The 19,009-nt window shown below is 36.3% G+C and overlaps 1 protein-coding gene across 3 annotated transcripts in view; it reads left to right on the top strand.

Moving 5' to 3' along the window:
* Positions 1 to 19,009, top strand: part of LOC145678332 (uncharacterized) — a 73,866-nt gene that overhangs the window by 32,112 nt on the left and 22,745 nt on the right. The window contains exons 7-9 of one of the 3 annotated variants that reach the window (XM_081748357.1): positions 1,776 to 1,964; positions 5,197 to 5,528; positions 5,733 to 5,919. In XM_081748357.1, the coding sequence (XP_081604483.1) occupies positions 1,776 to 1,964; positions 5,197 to 5,528; positions 5,733 to 5,753 (542 nt within the window). In that variant the 3' untranslated portion in view covers positions 5,754 to 5,919. Of the gene's footprint in view, positions 1 to 1,775; positions 1,965 to 5,196; positions 5,529 to 5,732; positions 5,920 to 19,009 lie in introns of those variants that run through there. The other 2 variants (XM_081748355.1, XM_081748356.1) reach the window with 2 other exon arrangements.

The raw sequence follows: 19,009 nt of genomic DNA, 5'->3' as shown, positions 1-19,009 counted from the left end.
CTTTGAAGTAAAAATACTACATACAATTTTGCTAGTTATTTGTGTATTTTTTTTAAAAAAAGAAGTATTTACTTTCAGGATTGGCTGGTTTACACCAGCTGGTTAAAAAAAAATGGTTCAAACCAAAAAAATAAATAAATAAATAAAAAGAACGAAAAATGTGAATCGTGTGAACTTTATGGTGACGTTTCCAAATATCAAACCATCTGCATTAGTTTTATCTCGTTTTCACCTTTTAATGAAGGTGTCTCATGTTCAATTCTCGGTCGAACAAACCAAGTAGCATTTCGGATGTCACTTTAAGCGAGTCTTCTCCTTGATAACCTCGGTATTACATAAGGATGTTAAGCTTAAACATACAAAACGAAACCAAATTGTATATTTCTGCTTGCCTGAATGCCTGTTGTTTTATAAAGAAGCCAGGGTTGCTTAAATATATTGATAGAAATTGGCAAAATTTATCGACTGCCTATGTAGCTTCCAACATTAGCTTATGGGGGCGCTGTGGCTCAGTGGTAGAGCGTTCACCTCCGGTGCTTGGGGTCCCTGGTTCGACCCCAGCTCGCGCCGTGTGGACTTTGTGGTGGACAAACACCGTGCTCGTGGGTTTTCTCGGGGTTCTCCCGTTTCCTCCCACTTTCTTCATTCCACCATTTCACTCATTTCTCATTACCACCGTCTCCTTTAGCCCAACTGGCATAACCGTGGGACGGTTAAACTTAAAGATTTCATTTCATTTTTTTCCAACATTAGCTTGGATTGGACTTTCAATATCTACATACTAAATTTGTAATTTAATACCTCAGTTTTAGCGTACTGATTATGATACATTGACCTTAAATTTTACATGCAAAGCAATAACAGGATTTTTCCGTTATTGTTTTACATTTAAAGTAATGACGGGATTTTCCCGATGGCTAAGGCGGGAGTTTTCCAATTTAAGAAATTCACTGACCGGATTTCTTTAAGCTTATGTGATCCCTTCCAGCATAACCCTGTTCTTGTATAATAACACCAAGGCGAAACAAACTTCTTTCTGTCAATATGTAATACAAATACATACAGCAAAATACTTCAACCCAAAAACCCGGTATAAAAAAAAAAAAAAACTGGCTTAACCCCTCCCCAAAAAAGGGTTTTGAGCTGTTTCAAAAACAACCATGGTTCTTGCCAACCCTGCTTACTTTTGTATATAAAAATTTAAATTATTTGAAATATCTTTTCGAAATTCATGGTTTATTTTCGAGGTTTTATATTATTATCGGCATCAACCACTAATTAAATGAGTTTTTGTGTTATAAAGAAGCGAAACAAAGTCTGCTTTATCAATTTTAAGCAGAATTTTGAAAAAAAAAAAAAAAGCCCAAAATTTCCTAAGCAAAAAAGCGAAACAGAAAAAACCGAGTTTTTTTTTTTCAAAACAGCCGGTTTTTTCGAGCCCTTGCATCTCTAGAAATAAATAGAATTCTCAGCTAGTAACTGTTATTAACTTCCTGTGCACATGTTCTTTTAATGAAATGAAAATTGGCATAGCCAAGTACTGAAATACCCTAATACGAACGAATGCAACAAAAGTACACAAAATCAAATCATTGTAAAACAAGTACTGTACAGCTAAAATTTATAGGCTGTAACAGTGTCTATTAAAATAATGTTATAGCCTGCGACATTAGATACCCGATCACATAGTTGACATATCAGTTTTTTTAGTTTTATTTATTTTATTTTTTAATGAGAGATTTTAAGTTTTGAAATTTAATTGTTATGCATTTCAGATGATGCTTGTCTAAGTGATGTATCAACCGTTGATATAAATTATGACACTGATGTATTAAGAGAGGAACTAACACATCGTGGCTTTAAACCGGGTCCTATAACCAAAACCACAAAAATGGTGTACTTAAAGAAATTGGCAAGACTGAAAAAGAGATTTCCATTAGGACGCCCAAATATTTCTAGAGGAGGTGAGTCTAGGTAGTCATTGTTAATTGATTAGTTCGGTTCTGTAGACTTTATTTTTCGTCTATGTTCACTGTAAGTAAATAGAGTTTGTCAGTAAGGGAGCTGTTAACTCCCGTAAAAAGTGTGTTGTTTACATTTTAGATTTTGCTAAAACTTAGTACAGTTAATTCCTCTGTAACATGGTTCCTATAAACTGGAAAGTCAGGGAAAAATTTAAAGTTCCTTTGGAAGTTTTGTTTTGATAAACGGAGAACACTTAAAATAACAGAAATATCTTTAACATAAATCCATTATGAATCATTGATGCTGCGATGAATCGGTGATCTGCAGTATATGAACCTATTAAGTCACTTGCACTACTTAATCAGCACTCTCCAGCTCATCGAAAAAAGTTTACTGAGATCACAGGGTACACAATTTCCTGTGAAGTTGTGCGGCGTCCACTGGTTAGAAAATGCCAGTTGTACTCAGAGTACATTGGAAATTTGGAACTACGATAAATTTCTACAAGCAAAGCTGCCAAACACGAGGTCTATAGAAAACCTGGAGAAGGCAACAAGCGATCTATTTATAAAGTGCAAATTGGCTTTCTGCAAGATTGTATCCATTGAATACTAGCCCTTCCTGCGTAGGTTTCAGCTTTCATGACTATTGACCCTATTTGTCTTTGATGTTGTAGGAAATTTTCTACTAGATGTCATGATTCGATCTGTGAAACTAAAACTGCTCAAAGGTGCAGATACAGGGTTATTAAGTGTTGATGTGATAGAAGCAGAAAATTCAAAAATGGATTTGTCTACCATCTATCTACAATCTGGTAACATGATCACATGACCTTGCATACCAACTCGATTCCTATCTAGACGCTTCGTAGCTTTTCACTCTATTTTCCACTCCCTATTGTTAGGGGTTGTTACATGTTAGGAGTTGTTTGAGGTGTGTTTGAGACTTGTGACAGAATGAGGCTTGTAAAGGCAAAAAGTATTTCAGAGTTCGCACTGTAATAAAAAGAGAAGCAGAAAAAAAGAAAAAGAGATGATGATGTAATAGAATGGTTGTTAAGAGTGTCAATAAGAAGAGTTAGTGTTACATGTTTTAGGGTTTAAAATAAAGTCAATGGAAGTTTTAAACATGTCAAGTTTGAGAAGTGTATGTAATTAGATTGGAGAAAAGCAATAGCATTAATTGTGATTGAATTAAAAGGTATTGTGATTAAAATGAAATGAAATCTTTTAAGTTTTACGTCCCACAGTTATGCCGGTTAGGCTAAAGGAGACGGTGATGATGAGAGATGAGTGAAATGGTGGAATGAAGAAAGTGGGAGGAAATGGGAGAACCCCGAGAAAACCCACGAACACGGTGTTTGTCCACCACAAAGTCCACACGGCGCGAGCTGGGATCGAACCAGGGACCCTCAGCACCGGAGGTGAACGCTCTACCACTGAGCCACTGTGCTCCCTATATTGTGATTAGTTGCTATATATTGTTTAATGGTAGAAAAGTTACTAAGTTTTAAAGGAAGTTGTGTTGGGCAAAAAACATGGTTTTTATTGAACCCGTTTTTTTTTTAATATATATATATATATATATATATATATATATATATATATATATACCAGCTTTTCTCTCTCTCTCTCTCTCTCTCTCTCTCTGTGTGTGTGTGTGTGTGTGTGTGTGTGTGTGTTTGTTTGTTTAAATAATTTACTCTATGTATTTATATCACATATGGAGAGAAATAAGTTTGTTTCGCCTTGGTGTTATTATACATCAACCGGGTTGTGCTGGAAGGGGTCACATAAGCTTAAAGCGGAATCCAAACCTCTTCTCGGCTCCATCCGAGAGAAATTGTCCTGTATTTGAACTCGAAACCGGAACTAATTGTCAACGTCTGCCGACTCACTCACGAAGGACTCCTGATAAAAATACATTGTACTGATCTTTACATACTTGTTAATATAATTGTCAAGAGTCATTTCAGAAGGACAAAAAGATAAACAGTTGCACAAATGAAACCATTATACAGAATTACATATGGACAATTTCAAAATACTGCAGAGTATAGAAGAACTAATTTAGTCCAAATTAAAGAAATACAACGACTTAATTTAAAGATACTTCTGATTTCAATAAATGCCTCTCGTGGGATTTGTATGACCCCTCCCAAAAGTATGTCATTTCGATGTATTTTATCAATAGTAAATATTAAAATGAAACAATATTTAGATTTTTTCTTTGATTGCAATTGCATAACAATAATATCAAACTATAAAAAAATCACAAAAGAAACATTCATAAACTTATAAAGAAAAACAAAGTTGTTTTTGTAGTATAATCCCTTTGGGTAATGAATAGGGAATTTAGGTCTGAATATAATACGAAAAATATACGGGAGTGAAACGTGATAACCCACAAATGTGTGTTCATCAAGATTTTACGAACATTTTTCGTTTTTTGGTTTAAACTAGTTTTCTTTCTTTTTTTGGAGGGGGGGGGGGACCAGCTGGTTTAAACCAGCCAACACCAAATAAATACAGTACGCTTTATAAAATAAAAAGTTCAACACCTATCTGATGAAGAGTTTTAGCAAATGCGCTCAGTGTACTTTTTCCAGTGTTTCATTTTGTTTTTGTTTTCACTCTTTTTCTGGTAAGTCAGTGATCATATAAAATAAAGATGGATGGAGCAGTGGTAAAATGTTCATCTCTGGTGCGAAGGTTTGACCCTCCGCCACACGAGTTTGTGGTGGACAACATCGCATCCAGGGTTTTCTCAGTTATTTCATAATCATTCACTCTTCCAGTTCCTTCATAATCACTCAGTTCCATTAATCATCTGTCTCCTTTAGCCTAAAAGACATAAACATGAGACGTAAAACTAGAAATTTCGTTTGTTTTAAACTCATTGTGCGTTTTCGGGTCAAACGCCGAGAGATCTTAGAGAAATCTTGGGGAAAATTATTTAGATTAAAAAGAAACAGCATCTCACTCTTAAGTTACTCGTATTTCATTTTCACACAGAAATAGTATATATGGGAAATTATAGTCATTTTTTTAATCGTTGGTTATTACTCTGAGTATGCGTTCATTATTATGTCATTCTTTTTACTTGCTGGGCAGATCCTCTACCTCTGGAGTTATCACAATAGTTTAGATTTTTTTTTTTTCATATTTATATGACTTTCATTTTCATATGACTTATACCGACTTATTATTTATTAATTAATTTATTTTTCAGTATACTGTGAGGAATTGGAAAGAACAGTTAAAGATCTTCGCAACTTGAATGAAGCCAAATGTATGCATCTGGAAGAACAGATGTCCCTTCCGTTCCGAAATCCTGATCCACAGAGAAAATGGAGAGAAGGTGTGACTAAGTCTTCATTCAATTACCTTCTGTTGGATCCTCGTATAACCAACAATCTCCCTTGGAGAGCTGTTTCTTTGAGCAAAAAAGAGAAGTGGAGCACATTTCTATCCGCTATTTTCTACATTGGAAAAGGGAAACGATCAAGACCCTATTCTCATCTTTATGATGCAGTAACATCGTGGAATAGTACATCAGGAAAGGTTGGTTTAAATATTAGTTATAGATCCGATTCTACAAACTTAATTTGTTAGTGAAATTTCTAGTTTCATAAGCACAAGGGTCGTGAAAAAGTAATGCACGATCCACTAACCCGTACTTAACACTAGAGAAATGAAATTTTGTAGGTAGAAAGATTGGACCTTTACACCTCACATATACCTTCTTTTTATTTCCTGTTGTTGCAGGTAAGCCCTCAGGGTGATTAACGTAATACCCTACTACTCTAACGTACAGGGATTGACTTGCTCTACAAATTAGGGGATAACTCGTCAACATCGATGTACAATAAGCTGCTGCCACCAATGGGGCAATACACTGAATCGAAGTAGGAGCGTAATTTAAAAAAAATAATTTGCGTGCCTACGCAAAGCACAAATTTAATACAAAGCACTCTTGTAAAGAAAATAAATAAATAAAAATAAAAAAATAAATAAAAAAAATATTTAAAAAAATAAAAAATCTTGTTCTTAGCCCGGTGAATTTTAAATAATTATTTTAGAGTAATACCTTTTATTATATACATACCAAATTTATGGTTAATTTGCCTGTAATTATAATGTAATGGTAGAAAAATTCTCAATTTTAAATGTAAAAACACATTTAATTAACACTCTTTAAGTCTTAGTCATCACATTTCAAATCTCAATCTTAAAGTTTAAATAGCATATCTTTACAAAAACTTGCGTCTCGCATTGTTTAAATAGTTGTAGCTCACGTTAAGTATGAAAGTGGTGTGAAGGTAACAGTGAGTCGTGAACATTTTCCTTCTCGAAAATTCACAAATCAAAATGTTATAGTCATCTTTTAATATAATTTTGTTCTAAAGGCACAAAATCGCTAAATCGTTCAAATGGTCTTCTGTTAATGTCCATCTAAAATTATTATTAAAAAAAAAGAAAGAAAAAAAAAAAAGAAGGATCGTTCACCAGACACAATTGAAACAGCCGTACACATGAATATAGGAAGGGCGATGTCAACATTTGCATAAATTAATTCAGATTTCTCTCTCACCATTTTTGATAGTTCTTCGTTGATAGCTTTCTTTCTTTGATAATTTTCTTAATTTTGATTGACTTACAAAACTCTTACTTCCACTTGCTTACCCAGGTGTAGGTGCTGTTTTCTTATTAAGTTTTCCTATTTCTCCCACTCTGGCGAGTGTATTTCACTTCTAGCCTGATTTACATTTACCCTTTTAATTACGGAGCCTTTAAAAAAAGTAAAACCTGGGATATGGCGCCAATTTTGAACAAAATGTAGGGTTATTTTCAAATGGCTGTGGATCAGGCCCTAATAGGCGTAAAGTCACGAAAGTTGAAACATTTTACGGAGAATACATGAAAGTTCCATAATTAATATGGTTTTCGCTCAACCACTGTAATCAAGGATTAGGAGTGGGGAAAATAGAATTTTTATAAATTTTCTAATAAATATTTTGAGATCCGGCCCCCGTGTCCACACTACAAGTTGTTGCTCAGACAAAATAACTGTTTGCCTCAGACACAAGATGCCGGAATATTTCCTCTGGAAAAGTGAAATTGAAGAAATCCAGTGGGTTAGAGTTTGCTGTGATGTATTTATTAGTCAGTCCCGTATGTTCGCAAAATGGCTGTAAAGTTGGAGCAGCCCGAACTCCAATGGTAACACTCCAGACAACAGTAGGTTGAGAGGGAAGAGTTGGACTTGGAAGAAGAAGACGGAGGAGTAGATGAAAGTGATGGAGACCTTGATGAACCTGGTGTTTCATCAAAGTCATCAAAATTAAAATTTGTATGTCTGAGGTAGACAAATCAATCTGTTCTTCAACCCAGTTCGAATCTGTGCCCATTGCTTCCAACTCGTTTTGAACCGAGAACAACTCTCGATGCCATTTCTACTCTCGGAGACAAGAAACACCAAAGTCTCACAGGTAAAAACAACGAAAGCAAATCTTCAAGTGTTGGGGTCCGTAAAGATAGATTCTACTATGTGTTAAAATGCGTATAGGAAAGAACGCGCTCACAACACTCAGTTCAGACTGACCAACACACAAATGAAAGAGACGAAGTACGATCTTTGCGTCTAATAAAACACGGGCGCTGTAGGAGCCCAGAAACCAAAACACTCTCCTTATTACTCTATTATATTACCACGTGCAGAAATAAATCTTTCTTTCTCAGTCAGGACAACACCTCTCCTCCATCCCCCTCTATTCCTAAGGACGTCACTGGCACCAAGGTTGGAGGGGAAACGTCCCCTGATTGATTATTTATGTTTTCCTTCACAAGAATTAACTTCCTGTTGTGTTAAACTGCGCACTTTAAAAAAATTTAAATGCTTTTTAAAGAGCCTGTATGACAAATATAAACAGTCACGTTCGTACACTTTTAAAACGAATTAAGAACATAATTTCTGTATTTAGCAGTTGGCTAGTATGTCTCCAGAGTAAAATACATTCAAGTGCACATATTTGACACCCAGAAAGTTGAAAACAGTTAGGTTTAGTGGGGGAAACTGCCAGGTATCTATAAATAGTCACTTCGTGTCCCAAGCCTTATTTTAAAGTATCTAAAATATAGTTACTTCGTATCATAAAGATTACTGATCTCATGAGCTTGGAAATAGACACTCACCCACAAAGGATTCTTTTAAGTTTTTTGGGTAGTTTTGAAAGAGCGTGTATGAGTGAAATGTTATTACAAGTGTATCGAACTCAAATATATTCCTTAACAGTGCAAACTTCTCAGTTTTTTTTATTTTATTTTATTATTATTATTATTATTATTATTATTATTATTATTATTATTATTATTATTATTATTATTATTATTATTATTATTATTATAAGCTGTACAGCGCCAGACAAGTTCTGTCTTCAACTTTTCAAAGATGACAAGAAATCATGAAAGAAACTTTTTTTTTTTTTTTTTTTAAGTTTACTTTTCTTGGCCACTCATATTTGTTTGTTCTTCCTTTTCCTTCTATTCTTCTTCGCTGTTATAAAAGAATGGCTTCTTTTTTCTGTTTCTTTGCTTGTCAATATTGTAAATCTTCACGAGAAATTTCCGTTGCTTTTGCTTCAAATGTATCAATATCGAAGCACATTTAACTCTTATTCTAACTAGCACAATAAGAGTTTTTGAAGGCGGCTCAACGTCCCTAAGGAGGATGTCTATGGTTGCCTTTTAGTAGACCTTGAACTCTGCAACCATGAGCATGTCTGTATCAACTGAACAGCATTCAGTCTCTCCAATACAAAGAACCGAAACGCTGCCACAAATGCTGTTTCCTACTTCTCATATTCTTTGAAGAGTCCAGCAGGCTTGCATAAAACCAATTTCTTTCTTTCTTTTCGTGAGGGTTTTGTGAAATTGAAACCAAAGATTGCATTCAATAATGGTGCCTTCCATTTCAATTCAGGCAGAGCATGTACCATCACCATCTCAGATATTGTTGAAACTTTTTTTATAGCAACTAGACATGTTTTTAAGAGACCCATATTTTTTTGTTTTGTCGAAAAAAATTTTCCCGCCAAGTAATGGGCCATCAAAGACGGGGAGTGCAATTTATGAATTGTAGAAGACATGGAAAATGGTCAACTTCGGAGCCTCACCATTCGGCTATGGAGACAGGTAGAGTTATAATTCTTGTTGTGGTATGTACATAGAGATATAAATAAACTATATTTTATTATAGTTTGGTTTGCGCATGCGTATCTTTTTGTACATAAATTAACAAATGAACGTCAATTTATCTGAAAAGTCGAAGTTTGCGAATTTTTCTCGAGCACTTTCGTTTCGAATTTTAAAATTCTGTTTTCACGGTTGGTAAGACCTGGTTACCCGCTTTCCGAAAAATATTTTGTATCGCTTCTATGTGCAACCGTTTTGTCGCAAAAAATTCGAGAAATTGTAAAATTTTCAAAAATCGCCATTTTCTCGAAAACACCATCTTTTAAAATTCTGAAATTTTGTCAGATGGTTCAACTTTGCATGAGTAATAAACACGCCAAATACCATATTCGACCAATGCTTCATGAATTAACTGCAGCCTTTTAAAGTTAGCGAAGTTTCGTTAACTTTGACGTCACAGTTGGCAACACTGGGAACAATAAAAGTGCAATGATTTGATGATGTTTGTGGTTCACATTCATTAAATGAAGAATAAAAGGTTTTCTTGACTTTTTTTTATTATTTTGATCAAGAAGGCTCTGAAATAGTAAAATGAGCCTCCCCCTACTCCGTTTTCTTAAACCGAAATAATCTGAGGCGGAAATTGCGATCACGAAACATACAAATTTTAAGTTTACTTGAAATGACCATCCAATAAATTCTGATGATCTACTAAAAGCCTAAACTATTACCTCAGTGATGATTTGGAATGCTCCAGACGGTCTCAATTAAGTGCGATGTCATTACAGTGATCGAAAAAGGACAAAAAGTTTAAAAAATCGAAACGTTTTCTTACGCGTTCCAAAGAAATTTACTTACTTTTTAAACAGAACAATCCCACCATAAGAATGGGTTACTCGGAATTTTACAGAATTCGACTAAAGTGGGTCAGTCCGCAACCTTCGAGGGAAGTGTGTGTTGTGCAAATTTTAAGTTAGCTGCTACTGCGTTGCTACATATCAAAGGTGCAGCCTGTATTGAAGCTGTCATGAGTGACCTATTTCCGTTAGTACTATGATCCGTAGAAAATGACAACTGTCTTCTTCAAGAATGTGGTGAATGTCCTGGAGAGGAAGGAATAAGCGTGGAGTCTTTAATTATTGATCCTGATGAAAATGAAATTGTTATGTATGTCATATGGGAAAATAATAATCTCGTTAAAAAACTGCCACTTTCTGTTTTCGTATCATACATTGCTGGTTTAACTGTAAGAATTGTAATTCGTAACTACATCAAGAAAATCTAAAGAGAATTAATTGCTACCGAAAAGCAACGTATAAAATTTCAAGATACAAATTATATTTTACTTCATGTGAACTTCGCTGAAAACTGGACTGTTATTCTGCAAAGTGAAATTCAGAGTTAACACTGGAATATGAAACAACTGACAGTTTTGTTGTAATAAACGACGATAAAACACACGATTCGGGTCATGCACTCATAGCCACAGACAAGATTCTAAAAGTACTCGAAGAAAAGCGAAAATATATTTTATAGAAAAAGGTTTGAATACGAGAAAATAAGTGTCTACAATTTCCCAAACCATGTCAGTGATTTCTGATGGTGCTGCATCCCACTTTAAAAATCGCTTTCAGATGTTCGAGATGCAGACAGGTCCGATAAAGCAGTGATTTTGCAGTGAAACCTGCCATGCAAGGGTTTCTGCGACGGTATTGAGGGGGGGGGGGGGTGTAAAGAATGTGGCAACGCGGCATAACCTTAGGCAAAAACAGATACACAGTATTAAAACCGCAGAAGAAAAAAAATGAAATGAAATCTTTAAGTTTTACATCCCACGATTATGCCGGTTAGGCTAAAGAAGACGGTGATTATGAGAAATGAATGAAATGGTGGAATGCAGAAAGTGGGAGGAAACGGGATAACCCCGAGAAAACCCACGAGCACGGTGTTTGTCCACCACAAAGCCCACACGGCGCGATCTGAGATCGAACCAAGGGCCCCAAGCACCGTAGGTGAACGCTCTACCACTGAGCCACCGCGCCCCCACTAAAACCGCAGAAGAATTCGTGAGTATAGTGCAAGTACAAACTCCGGGTATTACTCTCATTTTGTCGCCTGGAACTGAATTCGACGACTTCTGAAAGAAAAAAAGGGAAAGTATGCGACCGGTAACTGGTATTCAACGAAGTCATCTTTGGCTTTCGGAAAATGGCGAAGTTTTTATGGCAGTAACGGGTCACCATGAACTAACTTTATGCTTCCCCCAAAATCGAACTTCTGCAATTCAAAGTGTAGATTTAAGAAATCTGCAGAAAGGAACTTTTGTTACATACATATATGTATGATAACCAGTGGTGCGTAGCAGAAATATTATGAATAAATCATGAATTACGTGAAGTTGAAGTGCTGTTTATGCTTCCACATGGACCTTCAGCATTTATGACTATCGACAATGTGCTACGCAGGGGCGGATCCAGGACGGACTTCTGGAAGGGGGGGGGGGGTTATACTGCTACTTAGAGCTACTTTTAAGAGCTCCAAACTCTGAGATCGGTTTTATTTATATATAAAATAAAAAAGTTTCTTCCCCCTAGATTTACTCCTGAACGAGCTGTGAGTGAGCCAACACCTATTGGAGCACCTGCACGGTTACATGCTATTAGCGAAGAAGATACCAACCAAGCAAATGATTGGTCCATGTAAAAAATAAAAAAAATCAGTGAAATTTTGTTTCCGAAGACCATCTTAAGTAAGTGAACTTAAAATTTGTGCGTTTCGTAATCGTAATTTTCACCTCAGATTATTTCGGTTTAAGAAAACGGAGGAGTAGGGGGAGGCTCATTTTACTATTTCAGAGAGCCTTCTTGATCAAAAATAATAAAAAAAAGTCAAGAAAACCTTTTATTCTTCATTTAATGAATGTGAACCACAAACATCATCAAATCATTGCACTTTTATTGTTCCCAGTGTTGCTAACTGTGACATCAAAGTTAACGAAACTTCGGTAACTTTAAAAGGCTGTAGTTAATTCATGAAGCATTGGTCGAGAATGGTATTTGGTGTGTTAATTATTCATGTAAAGTTGAACCATCTGACAAAATTTCAGAATTTTAAAAGATGGTGTTTTCGAGAAAATGGCGCCTAAAAATGGCGATTTTTGAAAATTTTACAATTTCTCGAATTTTTTGCGACAAAACGGTTGCACATAGAAGCGATACAAAATTTTTTTCGGAAAGCGGGTAAGCAGGTCTTACCAACCGTGAAAACAGAATTTTAAAATTCGAAACGAAAGTGCTCGAGAAAAATTCGCAAACTTCGACTTTTCAGATAAATTGACGTTCATTTGTTAATTTATGTACTAAAAGATACGCATGCGCAAACCAAACTATAATAAAATATAGTTTATTTATATCCCTATGTACATACCACAACAAGAATTATAACTCTACCTGTCTCCATAGCCGAATGGCGGGGCTCCAAAGTTGACCATTTTCCATGTCTTCTACAATTCATAAATTGCACTCCCCGTCTTTGATGGCTCATTACTTGGCGGGAAAATTTTTTTCGACAAAACAAAAAAATATGGGTCTCTTAAAAACATGTTTAGTTGCTATAAAAAAAAAGTTTCAACAATATCTGAGATGGTGATGGTACAATTTTGTATTTTTTTGCCTGAGTTGAAATGGAAGGCACCTAATACAGTCCGAGTCTTGTAAGATCAGCTCTCTCTGACCATCTCGTTTTCGAGAACCGCCAAAGCCATCGTGTTTATGTTCTTTTCTAGGAAACGAAGTCTTTACCTGACTCGCGCAAATTAACGGTGAACAAAAATAAATCAAATAAAACATTAAGATGAATTGAATCAATAAGGATTTTTCAATTATTAATCTAATTTTTTTTAACCTTCTGCTTGGCGCTACATAGAATATTGAGCTTTTGCAGAGCGCCTGTGGTAGTCTTGTAGTAGAAACGCTACTAAATGGAGATTGTGTGTGTCGGCGGGTTCAGATGTTTCGGCATGGTGATATGAAGCCAGTCGGATCAATCACGGTCAGATATGCGGCCAGTCGAACTAGTCATGGTCAGGTAGACCATCAATCGTTACAACTGATCCAAAAAGACAGATGCATCACCACGAGACAGATCATGGAGTACACAGTTATAGCACAAGGATTTGGGTGCTGATCCAAATCAGGAAGAACATATGTGATGATATGCAAAGTTGCTCTTAGCATTGTCCAAAATGCTTTTGTGCAATCATGACATGCGATGAAACCCGGCTATTTCATTTCGATCCTGAGAGTCGATGGAGTGGAGACACGTTGCAAGCTCATTGCGTGTGTGAAAAGGTGGAGTAATGACCAACCTCAAGAGTTTTACTAATGTGCATTCGTGCCATAGAAGCAGTGAAGCAAATGGATCATATATTGAGTGACATTTCCAAAGGATCAATATTTCTACCTACAAAATTTTGTTTCTCGTGTGCTTAGCCTCACCGTGTTACAGTGGATTGTGCATTACTTTTTGATTGATCTTCGTATATTGTGAGTTAAATTTCTTGGCACTAATAACCGTAGGAACGAAGTGTACCAGTACTGGGAAAGCACATCTAATAATGAGCAGGACCATACTTGTTGCCAAAGGCGCCCGGGCTTGTGAGGTCGGCCCTCACGAGTTCAGAATTCACATTTAATAGACCTGTGAGCGTTTGAGATGTAGTGTTTGATATATACGTATATAGTGAATGTTTAATTTTTGTTTGTTCATATACGAAGTTCAATATTGAAGCATCTTGTTAGTGTATATGTTCAATATTATCCTGTCTTGTCTGAATATTCTACGCAAAGACAGGTTCTAACCCATTTACCCTAGCGTAGCTAGATGAGGTAACAATCTGCAGAGCAATGATAGGGTGGCTAGTTTCTTTCCCTGTATGGAAGAGATATATATATATGGAAAAACGAAATAAATGAGCTGGAGTGGAGAGGAAAATTGGGAATTAGGTTTTGGAATATCAAATAAATGCTAGAATTATCAAATACGCTCATAATGGCTCATTGCATAGATATTGACTTGCAGGCATCACTTAATTTTCCTCCGATATAAGGATATTATGTCTTATATTTTTAAAATGCCATATACTTAACTGAGGGTTTGCTCAATATTAATGAGCCATTTGTTGACGGCATTTCAAGAAGCAAACTGACAATTCCAGACAAGAATACGAGGGTCATTCTATAAGTAATGCAGCCTAATTTTTGTTTACTTGCAAATTTATTTTTTTAAGGTATTTGGTTTATCAAAACTCCTTTATACAGGGTTTTCATAAAGTATGGACGGATTTAATTCGCTTATAATTTACATAAAAATGCTCATATTGAAATCAAATAAAGTGCAAATGGTAGCGGAAGGATTAAATTTTTACCTGTAATCTGCACCAGCTCAGTTCATTCACCGCCACGCCCCCAACTGGGCGCCATTTACGTCCACACATTCGCGTAGGCGGCGCTGGAATCCACTCACAGCGTTCCGCCGTGTTTGATCCGAAATGCCAGCCACAGACGCCCTGATTTTGTCCTTGAAGTTCTCCAAACCACTTGGCTTCTTTGCATAAACTTCCGTTTTCACATGACCCTAAAGCCAGAAGTCGCAGGGGGTAAGGTCGGTTGACATTCGGCCGCCTACGCGAATGTGTGGACGTAAATGGCGCCCAGTTGGAGGTGTGTCGGTGAATGAACTGAGCTGGTGCAGATTACAGGTAAAAATTTAATCCTTCCGCTACCATTTGCACTTTATTTGATTTCATTATGAGCGTTTTTATGAATATTATAAGCAAATTAAATCCGTCCAGACTTTATGAAAACCCTGTATTTTTACTATGTCTGTCCGCGTGTCCATCCATCCGGGAGACAAAAATCTCAAGAACTACTTGATGGATCGCCATCAGTTTTGGTCAGGATATAAAATGTCAAAAGTTAGGAATCGAGTTCGGTGATGGAACCGATCCATCAGCCGGAGATTTGACTTTTGTTTTGAAGTTTTGAAAGGATTGTATTTCCTAATATCCAAGTCAGCTCCACTAGACACCCTGATATAGCAACTACCAAAAATAATACTAACCCTCGGAAGAAACAGGAATGGAGTAGGTTTCAACCATTTCTGGTTTTGATATAACGATAACTCACCTCAAAGATATCCAATAGAACTAAGGCCAGTAGAAAACTTGGACCTCCATTTCCTTAAATCACTCTGTGATGGCGTATGCTATATTGACACTGGCATTTTCATATTGAAACACAGACAGCCCTCTGTCGAACTGTTGCTTAAAGGATGGTTAGCCCAGAATTATCTAAGATTATTTGATAGGCGTTGGCATTCATGGTTCTAGGCACTAATACCAGGGATCGCAGTCCAAACCATGAGAGATAAGTCCACCATCAAATTTTTCAGTGAGAAAAATGCACTCTGACAAGTAGCGCTCACCTAGAATACTCCAGGCTTATACACGTTCGTTGGATTGCCACAACTGTTGCGTGATCCGGGACTCCACTTCCACTGTACACTCGTGTCGTGTTTTGCGCCACTGTAGACGGAAGGGCGCATTCATAAGGGTGCTCCTTGGTTTATAATCTCCAGCTTGCCCATGGAACCCCAGTGTAAACACATTCGTACTGGTGCTGGCATCAATCCCAGATTCTGTGGCTACGGTGTCTGACTACTTTTGCTGGTGTGCTTCCACTGCGCGCCGTTACACACTGTACCAGATGAAGCTTGCCAAAAATCTCATGTATTGAAATGGCTGAATCATGGCCTCCAATGACACGCCTCTTTCAGCTTAGTTTAACTCGCGCTGTCCTATCATGTCGACTGCAAGCGCCTGTATGTCACTTTCCCGTTGACATAGTCGTCTCATGGCCACATAATATGTAATTTGTGACTCCAGCGAAAACGGCACGTTTCTAGCACTTGTAGTTTTCGAGATCTCATTGTCGAAAGGATTGCAGACAAACATATAAACTTTTCTTTAGAGACAAACATAAATCTAGCATTTTAATACATAGACTAGCTGAAACTTCGCTCTCTACACAGCGCATCATTCACATATAAACATGAATCTCCTTGTTATTCCTCACATATGTACATGTCCCTTTACAGACACAAGTGAAAGACATCTTTTAAAAATTGACAAGAGATACCATAAAGGGGAGATTTTGCCGATTACTTTTTCAATATCTCGCACCTTTTGCAAGATTTGAGCCTACTTCCGTTTGAAATTTTTAATTCATGTATGATCAGAGTTTTCTTTCTTCTTGCATGCAGTATGTAATAAGCAAACACATTACACACACAATTAATTATAATGTCAGTGATATATGGAGTTCATTGGGCAAAACACTCCAAACAATAAAGATTCAACTTACTGTTAGAGTGGAGAAATGGTTATCCTTCGTTTTTCATTATCATTTGGCCATGAAACAAACGCCTGAGAGATATGCAACCCCTATATACAATTATGTGGTTGGAATGTATAATATGTATGCTTTAGTTTTTTCCTTTTTAATTTCAGCACTTCCAGTGTAACCGTAAAAATGTAACAAAGAAATAATGGCCACGTTTTTTTTTTTTTTTTAATATTCAATTAGAACTGGACAATCTACACAAAATTTGCAATCGATCAATGAAAACGTCATCTTCCTAGAGCCTGTAGTTTCCGAGATCTCATTGACGAAAGGATTGGCCACAAACATATAAACGCCCACAAACGTATAGTTTAAAAGAACTCCAAAGATGGCAGCACAATTCATTTGCATTGATTTTGGAAAAGGCTTATTAAAATACAGAGGCTTTGAACAATAATTAAAAAAATTAAACTTTACATGAAAAAGGACTACTTAAATAATTTATTTAAAGTACACATAGTTTAAAATATTTGTTTCTGTTAAACGTGAAATCACAAATAACCGTAAATCAAAGGTTATAGGTTTGAGCTCAAGCGCTTCTATTGCTATTGTAGCAATGTTGATGACAGTATGTTGAGATACACATCTAACTTTAGAAGAAGGCATTTTAGGTATGAAAGCTCCTGAAACAATTTCTGTTGACATCAGGGTAAAAGAGAGGGGGACCCCGGGAAGACACCATTCCCCTACTTCCAAAAATATCTATGGCGTCCCCTCGCTTCCAAAAAGTATAATAGGAAAAGATAGGCACGGATCTTCAATTTGTAGGGATGTATGAGCTATTCTCACTGGATATATCAACTCTTCAGCAATTACCATTCTGAATTCAAAGTAATCAAGAGTATCTTTCTTCGGCAATCTGTTAGGTTTGGCAACTGCGATACTCAAGCCATACTGCAGCAAGGAAGGAATCAAAAACGTGGTGGATAACTCTAATTTATCCACTTATTAAGCCTTGCTAGCATAGCATACTTTGAAATAACCCTGTTGAAGAGATTAACCCCAACCATGTTGTTGTAATGCTTTATTGTCTGATCGCCTATTTGGTTTTCTTTTTCACCCTCTGAATTGCTTTCATTCTCATTTTGGTTCGGGATGTAATCTTCATCAGCATTACTGATTTCAGGTAGTTAAAGATCAGATATGTTCCCATCAATAATATCCAAAAGTTCTAGTATGTCAGTATCCGGCACAGGATTGAACAAAGAATTATGAATGCCGCTTAATTTCTCTGCGACTGCCTCTAGCGCTTGCGGTGGCTTGTTTATGAACTAGTGTACCACGTGAGTCAAAATTTGATGTATTTTGCTACAAAATGACACCAAAACCATATCTTTAAGATAAATGAATAAATAAATATGAGTTCTCAAAGTTGTAATTTTTTTATACATCCTGTATTATTATTAGGAAAAACTATTAATAACTCTTTTTATTTGCTTTTAAATTTTAATAAATGAAAGCTGAAACTTTAGCCTCACATTAGCTAGACAATTGAATACAATAGCTAGACTTCAGGGAAAAAATATTGCAGTTTAGAGTCATGAATCAAACACGCGTATCAACACTGCTTTACTATGTAAAATCGTCGTTAGAATCCAATGTAGCAGCAGCGCTACAAACGAAAAAGTAATAACGTGAAAAAAGTATTTCTGTCAAATTACACCAAAATCAATTTCTACATATTCTTCGTTTTATATTTTCTATACTTCATATTAAAAAAGTCATTTTGCAGAAAAATAATTAACTTCCCTTCTTTTTTCTTCCCGAACCGGAGACGTGCTTTCGATGCCATCCTTACAAAGTCGTCATTACCCTCTAACTGCACACTTTCTTGAAGAAAAAATGACTGACGTGTTGCGTTGTGTGTAGCAAAGGCACTACAAGGGGCCATTCGCACAACCAAAGCTTGGGGCTTTCATAAAAAAAATAAAATCAAGATGTAGCATAGGTGCTACAAATGGTCCATAGAGGATATAACCAGTGCCGGATTTGCATGTAAGCTGAACAAACTATAGCTTAGGGCCTCACTCGCTTGGGGTCTCAAAAAATTAAAGAAAAAACTGATTGTAATGTTATTTCCAATTACAAGAAAAAGCAAATAAGATAAAACGCACATACAACAACGGTGTTTTGTGTTGTGTTATGTATAGGCTTTTATGAAGAAAGCAATAGGCGCCACTCACTCACTTGTTCCACTAGTTCCACTTGTAATGAGGCGTCTGTTACCCAGCTCCGGTTATAATGGAACCCCCGTTTCCGAGCCCTGCTCATAATGAGCCCTTGTTTCTATTTAGATATTCATTAGGTCCATAAAGTAGCATATAGCATATATTCAAACCTAAAACACGGCGACATTTTTTCGATGAAAACGTAAGCTTGACGTATAAAAGG

The sequence above is a fragment of the Thermobia domestica genome, chromosome 2 (assembly GCF_964235325.1).
Source record: "Thermobia domestica chromosome 2, izTheDome1.hap1.1, whole genome shotgun sequence".
Taxonomy (NCBI): domain Eukaryota; kingdom Metazoa; phylum Arthropoda; class Insecta; order Zygentoma; family Lepismatidae; genus Thermobia; species Thermobia domestica.
The sequence above is the reverse complement of the archived record's forward strand: the minus strand, read 5'-3'. Positions and strand labels throughout refer to the sequence as shown.